Source organism: Aedes albopictus, chromosome 3, assembly GCF_035046485.1.
Source record: "Aedes albopictus strain Foshan chromosome 3, AalbF5, whole genome shotgun sequence".
NCBI lineage: Eukaryota > Metazoa > Arthropoda > Insecta > Diptera > Culicidae > Aedes > Aedes albopictus.
Window position 1 is genome coordinate 338,889,465 of NC_085138.1, and position 10,754 is coordinate 338,900,218.

The window sequence follows — 10,754 nt, forward strand, 5'->3', positions numbered from 1 at the left end:
AAGCCACCGCGAGAAACGTCCTCAAAGTAGCTTGGCGTGTTACCGGTGCGAACACCTGATCGTAGTCGACTCCTTGCTGTTGGCTGTACCCCTGGGCGACAATTCTGGCTTTCAGCTTGACAACTTCGTTTTGCTCGTTGCGCTTGACCTTGAATACCCACCTAGACCCAACAGGTTTACATCCTTTGGGTGGTGGAACGAGCTCCCAGGTCTGCAGCCGCCGATGGGAGGCTAGCTCATCCTCCATCGCGCTCTTCCACTCCGGTTTCTTCAGGGCTTCTCGAAAGTTCGATGGTTCCTCGACAGCGCATGCCGCGATGCCGACAGCATAATCCAAGACAAAATCATCGTAACGTTTGGGTATCGCTCCACGATTTGGCCGATCCGATCGCCGGTTTGCCTCAGGAACCTCTTCATCCGGGACTTCGTGGTACTCCTCGCTTCCAGAATCTTCGTCCGGTGACTCAGCATCGCTTTCTTCCTTCTTCTCCACGAAAGGTCGCAGCTCAAATTCGTCTTCTTCATCCCGCTCAGGAACGGCTTCAACAGGGAAATCCATGGAGTTCGATCCGTTGCCGAGTTCAATGAACCTGGCGTCTCGGCTCACGGTTACTTGATCCGTTTCCCGGTCCACGAAGCGGAAGCCCTTATGCTCCATAGAATAGCCTACGAACGTAAGCTTACGCGCCTTCCCTTCCATTTTTCCTCGTTTGACCGCTGGAATGTGCACATACGCCTCGCTGCCGAACACTTTCAAGTGGCCGAGCTCCGGTTTTCGGCCCCACCAAAGCTCGTAAGGCGTCTTCGGGACAGATCTCGATGGTAGCCGGTTTTGCAGGTACGTTGCGGTAAGCGTCGCCTCACCCCAGTATCGCTGCTCGAGGCCCGAGTCCAGCAGCATACAGGTTGCCATTTCGGTGAGCGACCTGTTTTTGCGCTCAGCCACACCATTTTGCTGTGGTGTGTACGGGGTGGTAAATTGTGGTTTGATGCCTTCCGCTCGATAGAAGTTTCGCAGCTCTCTGTTATCGAATTCGCCTCCGCCGTCGGAGCGGATCACCTTCGGCTTGCGGTTGAACAGATTCTGCGCCCACCGCACATACTCCTTGATGGATTCAGCTGCTTCCCATTTGTTCTTGAGGAGATACGTCACCGTGAATCGACTAAAATCATCGATGATGTTCAGGACATATCGGTTACCGCTCGGGGTGGCGGTCTTCATCGGGCCACACAGGTCAGTGTGCACGATGTCAAGAATCCCAGTCGATTTTCGTTCGGCAACAGCAGGGAAGGGAGGCCGAGACGATTTCCCCTCCAAGCAACACTCACACACGACACGCATACCACAATCGCTTACCTTCATACCTGTGGCTAGGTTTTCCTTCAGCAGGCGCTCGCTGGCGGCCCAGTCGCGGTGGCCCAGGCGCCGATGCCATTGGTGCTGGCAGTTCTCCCGATGCTGTCCGGTGGTTACCTTCAGTGAAGTTTCAGCAAGCCTCAGACGGTACAGGCCGCCGTAACGACATCCAGTCGCCACAACGAGGCCTTTCGGATCGAGAATCCGACACTCATCTTCGTCGAAACACACTTGAAATTTCTTCTGTGCTAGCTTAGCAACCGAAATCAGATTGGTCGACAGACCAGGCACAAACTTCACTTCACTTATGTCAATCTTCATCACATCATCTTCACCGTCAATGCCATAGAGAACACCACTACCTTCACCTTTGATCTGCGTCTTCTTGCCGTCTGCCAGAGTTATCCAGCCACCGGCGAACTCCTTCAGCGCCGTGAAGAACGAGCGATCGTTCGTCATGTGGGCGCTGGCCCCGCTGTCGATAATCCAGCAGGCCGTCTCACCACCGACCGTGAAAGCAACTCCTTTGGTGTCACTTTGAGCGGCTTTCGCCTTCGCACTTTCTTCTTTTCGGAAACGCGGCGCACTATGACTTTCTTTCTTCGACGACAGGAACTTTCGGCAGTTCCGTCGAATATGCCCGGGCTTCTTACAGAAGTGGCATACTCGCTTCTCACTTTGTCCGTTTTCCGCGGAACGCATCGCTTTCTCACTTTTCGCGGCACCCCCACCGTCCCGTTCCAGCCGCCGATGGTATTCATCCATCAGCCTGGACTTGACAACATCCATCGAGATGTCATCATCTGAACGACTGTCGAGAGCCGTAACGAGATTGTCGAAAGACGGGGGAAGGCTTCGCAGTAACATACAAATCTTCGTATCAATGTCCAGTTCGGTGCCGGCATCATCGAGCCGATCAAAAAGCTCATCCACTTCACGCAAATGTTGTTCAAGGTCACCCCGTTCCGGCATATTCATCGCGCACAGTTTCTTTAAGAGAGACACTCGAACAGAACGCGTTGTTTTCTGGTGGTATTCTTTCAATGCCTCAAACGCGTCGCGGGCGTGCACACACTGCTTCACGAGTGACAGCTGGTTGTCCTCCAGCATCAGCATCAGCGTCGCCTTTGCACGGCGGTCGGCCGTCTTCCACTTTTCACTCATGTCATCCGGAATATCTTCGGCAATCGTGTGCCACACATCTTCACGGGAAAGCAGATTCTCAAGGCGGACTTTCCACGTCTGCCAGTTCGTGCCGTTTAATTTGGCAATCGCGAAACGCGGATCCATCTTCGCACCGACGAAACAGTTCACTTTTCCGACCCGATCGACTTTGTTTATGTTCGCTCACACCGATCACACACGGGGCCGTTCGCGGTTATGCTCTTCTTCTTCTTCACCTCTTCCTCACTCTCGGGGGGGCACACGAGGCGGAACACCGAACAAAATGGCTCTTCGACGCCAATTGTTTCCAGCACTTTTTCACTCCGATCCGGCTGGGCCCATCACCTGACGGTTAGTCACGGCTACGCAGCGGAAAAGTCAGCGAATGGATTCGGGAGAGAAAGTAAATCAAGGCACTCGCGATTACTTGAACGTGAACTTTTATTAATCAAAGAAATACAAAGTTTGTAGAAACACTTGTCGGTCGCACTACGATGGCGGTTGGAATGACTCGGTTCGATCGTCTTCGGTTGGTAGCACTGCGCGAGGGATCGCCAGCGCGCAGGGGTCACGGGTGTGGAAAAGCAAGGTGCTTAAGGTGGAACGGGTGTGCATTGCTCCTCTCCACACATTTCAGCAGTGCTAAACAGTTCCCCAGGAAACTATCCGCAGCGGCAATCATGGCGTTTACGAACTGCTGAAAATCCTACATCATTCATGCATTCATGCTACCGGCAGACCTAGCGGCGGACGTTTTAAGGGATATTTTGAACCAGGAATTCGCTGAGGATGAAATACATCAGCTGCCCGACCAGCCGTTTGGATAGTTTAAAACATTGAATTGTTCACATCTCATACAGTGTGCGATTCGTCCCAGCGCATAGGCCCGGATATAGAACCGGATGACGGTGATGGTTTTCGAGGTGAATTCAGTGATTGAGCTTGGGTGTCTTTTCTAAGTGCAGCAATATTATGTGATAGATATTGTCAGATTTCTTGAAACGTAAACACCGCGCGGTCGTTGAAATGTTTCAAAAAGGGGCTTTGCACAAAAGTTCACGCGGTCTATCGTTTTCGAAAGGAACAGCCGCACCGTAGGAAACGCCGCAATGTTATTTCCCATAAGGATGAAGTAAACAGGGAGTGAAAACCGCGGCTGTACCTTTCAGAAGCGATAGGCCGCGTGCACTTTTGTGCAAATCCCTCAATAAGACTTTTAAATAAACGAACATAATAAGAGACAACTGTTGAATTTAATTTTTTTATTGATATTAATACAAGAAAATTGGGATTCAAACCATACTCCCTACTGTATCATGATATTGTAGAACTATACCCGCACCATTTGGTCGTTTCACAGCAATGGATTTTTCAACCGTAATAAATATGGTTTCGTTATGTTCGTCTTACAAATTTTGTATGAGAAAAAATCGATTTTGGTACGGTAAACATTCTTAACGACCCGTTGTGGGTATGGTCGGATCTCCAAAAACATTAACCATTACTTTCGAAACTTTATCCAGATATGGTGCGATTATGGTCGAAGGTACTATAGGTACTATATATATTGGATATGGTTAGAAATGGAATGTACACCATATTGCTTGATGTTTTGTTGTGGTTCGGATCTATGCGGGAGGTATAACGTGATTTTATTGCGATCCAATTTATTGGTTTTGATGGTTAAATTAACAAAACAGTTTTAAGTTTTGTGGATAGAATGACAGTTCAATCGATAAAATGACAGTTTGACCCGAACAAAAAATTTTTTAGCTTAGCTTAGACTGACCCGAACAAAAAAATTTTTCCATACAAACTTTAAATGCACTTTAAAAATAGTTCCCGGACTCCAAAAATTGTGAAATTTTGAATTTTGACTAATTCTAGATTGAGTTTAAATAAGGGCGAAAGTAACATGAGAGAGTTCTCTTCATCGACTCTCTCTTCTTCAAATTAAAGTGACAAGATGCAAGTATGATTGCACTTTTTGGGCATAAATCGGTAGGTTGTGATGCAATCTAGCGTCTAAGTGTAAAAAAGTTCGATTGAATTTGCATCTTGTCACTTCAATTTGCAGAAGAGAGAGTCGATGAAGAGAACTCTCTCATGTTACTTTCGCCCTTATTTAAACTCAATCTAGAATTTTTGGACGGAGAATCCGATTATGGAATAAGGGAAGATTCAAATATTACGTCCATCGTTTTTCGGGTTTTCCAGACCCCCCCTCCCCCCTCTGTCACGCTATTTTCCTATACCCAATACACATACTGTCACACTTTTCTAGACCCCCCCCCCCCTCCCCCAAATGTTGGACGTAATTTTTGAACGTTCCCTAATCTGTATACCTCCAAAGAACCCAATTATTATTGCTTCAAATTTGATTGCGATTATCTAATGCGGCTCAGTAGTGTCCGAATCCCATGCGCTCTTCTTTATCGACGAGATAGCTGTTTCTCAACGAATTCCGGGAGCAAAACAAAACAGGAAAAATCAAAATAAAAGTTTGACAGTAAAGTTCCACCACGTTGCGTGTTGTGCAGTTTTTTTTCGAGTTTTCTGGTAAAATATTTCAATTTTGAAATATTTCAAGCATAATTTTTCAAATCGACGTATCTAACTTTTTCACTGATCTGAGTAAATTCATGGTCAATGTTGACGACCATTTCACTAAAATAGTTTTTTTATAAAAAGACTTTTCATAAGTTTTTTCGTGCTTAACATCACCAGGGATATAGCACGCATTAGGTAAGAAACAAAACCTACTCATTCCATACCATTTTCACAATGAATTTTGATAAAAATACACATACACCGGGTTGATAAGAGATACGTCATGCCAGATACGTCGCTTTTGTATGGTGCCAGTTTGGTGTATCTGTTACTTTTGATTTTGGCTAGATACGTCGTTTGGTTTTCTCATATATCAAAACGGTGTATCTATCAGTAAAGTTGTAAACATCAAAATGGTTAGATACGTCGTTTCGAATAATATGCTTAGTTAAACAAATTAAGCAATAAATCATCAAACAGTGATATGGATTCTTCAATTTGCTTTATGAATCATGCATGCATCAGTTAACCCGGATTTGTTTACATTCTCGAGTTACGTCGGATTGAAAAGTTATGCTTGATTTAGTTATTACCGAGCGTCTTTAACTACAACTTTTCCGATTCCAGCCGTTCCTGAATGCTGCACACCCGCTGCGCCCGGGTAGTTAGTTTAGTTTTCAACGGATCCTCGTTAATCAATCGTCGCTTGCCACCCGGCAGAATGAGTGCCCTCGAGCGGGTCATTTCCAACAACCAGGCCGCCGAAGAGTTGCTCCGGTCGCTCCAGGAGGAATTCAAAGCCCTTAAGAATGAGAAAGCTATCCGGAGGATTGAAGAGCTGAAGGTAGAAAACGATGCCCTGCGGAAACAGGTGGAAGCTGCCCGGCAGAAGTTGATCGCACTGGAAACCAAGAATGGAAAGAAGCAGATTCCGGTTCCGGGGCAGAAGGATGCGGTTGACGTCAGTCCAGTGGTTGTGAAAGTGGAGAAGGTTGAACAGCCGGCTGCGCCACAGAAAGCAGAAGGAAAACCGCAAAAGGAGAAGAAGCCCAAGAAGGAGAAGCCTGCTGCGGAGGGGAAGGCAGCAGCTGCCCCTGCGGGAGGCGCACCGGCAGCCGAGGAACCTCCGATCGACGTTGGTCGGTTGGATATGCGCGTGGGAAAGATTGTCGAGGTTTCTCGCCATCCAGACGCAGATGCTCTGTATCTGGAGAAGATCGACGTCGGAGAGCCGAACCCGCGGACCATCATTTCCGGCCTGGTACGGTTTGTCCCCATTGAGGAGATGCAGAACCGCATGGTGGTGGTCCTGTGCAATCTGAAACCGGCCAAGATGCGAGGCATTCTGTCCGAGGGAATGGTCATGTGTGCTTCCACTCCGGAGAAGGTGGAAGTGCTGGCACCGCCGGCCGGTTCCGTCCCGGGAGATTTGGTCCATGTCGAGGGATACCCTCGCGTTCCGGACGCGGTGATGAACCCCAAGAAGAAGATCTTTGAAACAGTGGCGCCCGATTTGCACACCGACGGGCAGTTGGTGGCGTGCTACAAGGAGGGCGCCTTCGTTGTCCCCGGTAAGGGACAAGTATTGAGCCAAACGTTGAAGAATGTTGCCGTCAAGTAATCGGATAGGTAAGATTTAAATTGTGTTTCAGTGAGGTATTCGTAGAGGACAATATACGCATTTTTGTAAATTAATCGAAGCTTCCTTCATGTGCCGAACATTTCTTAGTTTCAATTTTCAAACTGCATAGCAACTCATCATGGATCATCAGGAGAAACCTGAATTACATTTACATAGTTTTGCAACTGCAGCTCTCCAACGTCGCTCACACCCAACGCTCGCCAGATCACGGGGTACCTGGTCCGCCCATCGTGTTCTCTGCGTTCTACGCCTTCCAGTACCAACCGAATCTGTCGCCGAAGATCGTCCTTAGCACGCGTCACTCGAAAACTCCGAGTGCTTGCAGGTCCTCCTCGAGCATGGTCCGGTCCATGTCCGTGTCCGTAGATGACCACTGGTCTTATTAGCGTCTTGTACATGGTACATTTGGAGCGGAGGTAAATCTTTTTTGACCGCAATTTCTTCTGGGGCCCGTAACAGACATGACTAGCAATGATGGATGCGCCTTCGTTTTTCACGGCTCACTTTATTGTCAGCAGTAGTATAAGGAACCGAGATAGACTAGTTCTTCTACCAGACCACTTTTGCTGCTTCACGTTTAAGACGGGTGTGCAGTTCTGCCATCGTTCCAAATGATCTATCAATCATATCCATGTCATCATGAAGATCGGATAACCAACCCCGGTGGGCACTTTGGTCGTAGGCTGAGACGTCGTAGGCTGACAGGGAAGGGGGGGGGGGGGGGGGGTGGGCTTGCTTCGGCAAACCTGAGCGTCTGTTCTCCAGGAGGAGCGGCTCACAACAGCGTCTGATCTCCATGTTAGGGGCGGCTGATCTACATTCGAATGCCAGGGAAGGACACTAAGCTCAACTGTGCACTATGGTACTCCGGAAAGTAGGGGCTTGGTGTCAGGCCCTACGAGCCAGCCGTAATAAACCATTGTAACGGAAAATCAGCAACAGAATAATACGAACCGAGACCAACGGCAACGGATCCCGCGAACAAAAAGGACTTGCGATTGGAAACTCGGTACGTGGAACTGCCGTTCTCTCAACTTCATTGGGAGCACCCGCATACTCGCCGATCTACTGAAGGACCGCGGGTTCGGCATCGTAGCGCTGCAGGAGGTGTGTTGGACAGGATCCATGGTGCGAACGTTTAGAGGTAATCATACCATCTACCAGAGCTGCGGCAACACACGCGAGCTGGGAACAGCTTTCATCGTGATAGGTGATATGCAGAGGCGCGTGATCGGTTGGTGGTCGATCGACGAAAGAATGTGCAGGTTGAGGATCAAGGGCCGATTCTTCAACTTCAGCATAATAAACGTGCACAGCCCATACTCCGGCAGCACTGATGATGACAAGGACGCATTCTACGCGCAGCTCGAACGCGAGTACGACCCCTGCCTAAGCCACGACGTCAAGATTATCATAGGAGATTTAAACGCTCAGGTAGGTCAGGAGGAGGAATTCAGACCGACGATTGGTAAGTTCAGCGCCCACCAGCAGACGAACGAAAACGACTCATTGATTTCGCCGCCGTATGGCCATACGTAGCACCTTTTTCCAACACAGCCTCCCTTATCGTTACACCTGGTAGGTACCTGGAGATCACTACAGCAGACGGAATCTCAAATCGACCACGTTCTGATTGACGGACGGCACTTCTCCGACATTATCGACGTCAGGACCTATTGTGGCGCCAACACCGACTCCGACCACTATCTGGTGATGGTCAAACTGCACCCAAAACTCTCCGTCATCAACAATGTACGGTACCGGCGACCGCCACGGTACAACCTAGAGTGACTGAAACAACCGGATGTCGCCTCAGCATACGCGCAGAATCTCGAGGCCGCGTTGCCAGATGAAGGCGAGCTCGATGAGCAGCCATCAACGACGCAGCCGAGAGCACCGGAACGGAATCGACGGAACGAATGGTTCGACGAAGAGTGCAGAACGGTTTTGGAGGAGAAGAACGCAGCGAGGGCGGTAATGCTGCAGCAAAAGACTCGACAGAACGTGGAACGTTACAAAAAGAAGCAGAAACAGCAGACCCGCCTCTTTCGTGAGAAAGAAGAAGCGGAGTGTGAAGAAATGGAACTGCTGTGCACAAGAAACACGGAAGTTCTATCAGAAGCTCAACGCATCCCGCAACGGCTTCGTGCCGCGAGCCGAAATATGCAGGGATAAAGATGGAGGCCTCTCGACGGACGGACGTGAGGTGATCGAAAGGTGGAAGCAGCACTTCGATCAGCACCTGAACGGCGTGGAGAACGTAGGCACGGGAGTCCACGGCAACGGAGGAAACGACGACGCCAGTGCAGTGGAGGACGGAAATGAACCAACTCCCTCGCTGAGGGAAGTTAAGGATGCCATTCACCAGCTCAAAACCAATAAAGCAGCTGGTAAGGATGGTATCGCAGCAGAACTCATCAAGATGGGCCCAGAACAGTTAGCCACCTATCTGCATCGGCTGATAGTCAGGATATGGGAAACCGAACAGCCACCGGAGGAGTGAAAGGAAGGGGTAATCTGCCCCATTCACATGAAAGGCGACCATTTGGAATGTGAGAACTTCAGGGCGATCACTATTTTGAATGCTGCCTACAAAGTGCTATCCCAGATCATCTTCCGTCGTCTGTCACCTAGAACGAATGAGTTCGTGGGAATTTATCAAGTCGGCTTCATCGACGGCCGGTCGACAACGGACCAGATCTTTACCGTACGGCAAATCCTCCAAAAATGCCGTTAATACCAGGTCCCAACGCATCACATGTTCATCGACTTCAAAGCGGCATACGATAGTATCGGCCGCGCAGAGCTACGGAGAATCATGGACGAAAACGGCTTTTCTGGGAAGCTGACTAGACTGATTAAAGCAATTTCCATGGCTCTGCGCGGTCGATACTGTCGTATGCCGCTTTGAAGTCGATGAACAGATCATGCGTTGGGACCTGGTATTCACGGCGTTTTTAGAGGATTTGCTGTACGGTGAAGATCTGGTCCGTTGTCGACCGGTCGCCAACAAGCCGGCCACGAACTCAATAGTTTTAAGTAAAAGAACGGAAGATGATCTGGGATAGCACTTTGTAAGCGGCATTCAAGATGCTCGTCGAAGTGCTGCGTCCACCTTTCGATCACCTCACGTCCGTCCGTCAAGAGACTCAAGAGACCTCCGGCATCATCCTCGCGGCACGAAGCCGTTGCGGAGTGCGTTGAGCTGCTCGTAGAACTTCCGTGTTTCATGGGAACGGCATCGCACTTCGCTTTTTCCTCCGAAAGTGGCGGAGGACCTAACGTTGTATGTCCAAAAAGTGCAACCATACTTGCATCTTGTCACTTTATTTTTGAATAAGAGAGAGTCGATGAAGAGAAATCGTTACTTTCGCCCTTATTTAAATAAACTCAATAAATCTGGCGTTCGATTTGAATAAGTCGTATGTTTGCTGTGATTCCACGGTTCCTCGTATCTGCATAGGAATCACAGCAAACATACGACCTAGTTAATGACTTGCTTGTAATCTACATTTTGTAATTTGCCTACTCACTTTTGTATTGTCTTCTTCTTCTTGCTTCTGTGTGCTCTTTGTATTAACAAAGAGCGAAAAATGGCGCAGCGTACTAGCGCTATATTGCCAGTTAATTTTTGGTTTATACTCAATTAGAGTTTACTTTCTGGTGAGCACGCCGCGAACACGACCGAGCGTGTCGATCGCTGCAGTCGTACTGTTTTGTATTGTCAAACTCGTAATTCTGTTAATTTATTACTCTGTCACAATGTTTTAATATCCAAACTGCAATTTCCTTGACCTTACACAGTAAAACCGCTCAGCACTAAAATGTGTAAGCCCTACTCATAAGTGCATAATTTCCAGACCACACAAAAATGTGTTACAGTTACACATTCTCAAAAACAGCTCGTACACTCGCCTATAGATGCGAAATGTCGATATTTTTTTTTGTTTTCCAAGGTCACTAGTAAACCTAGCTAGATTGCTATACAATTTTTTTTTGCGAATTTAACGATTTTGCGACACAGGAGCTGATTTTGTGAAT

At 48.4% G+C, this 10,754-nt stretch overlaps 1 protein-coding gene across 1 annotated transcript; it reads left to right on the forward strand.

Moving 5' to 3' along the window:
- The first annotated feature begins 5,655 nt into the window (after positions 1 to 5,655).
- On the forward strand, positions 5,656 to 6,766 carry LOC109424721 (aminoacyl tRNA synthase complex-interacting multifunctional protein 1). The gene has a single exon (XM_019699879.3). It carries the CDS (start codon positions 5,709 to 5,711, stop codon positions 6,690 to 6,692), a length of 984 nt encoding a protein of 327 aa, XP_019555424.3. The 5' UTR covers positions 5,656 to 5,708; the 3' UTR covers positions 6,693 to 6,766.
- Positions 6,767 to 10,754: the final 3,988 nt, after the last annotated feature.

Bases quoted from the DNA above. Each gene is read 5' to 3' on its own strand.
- LOC109424721 (XM_019699879.3), top strand. From the start codon at position 5,709: ATGCTGCACACCCGCTGCGCCCGGGTAGTTAGTTTAGTTTTCAACGGA.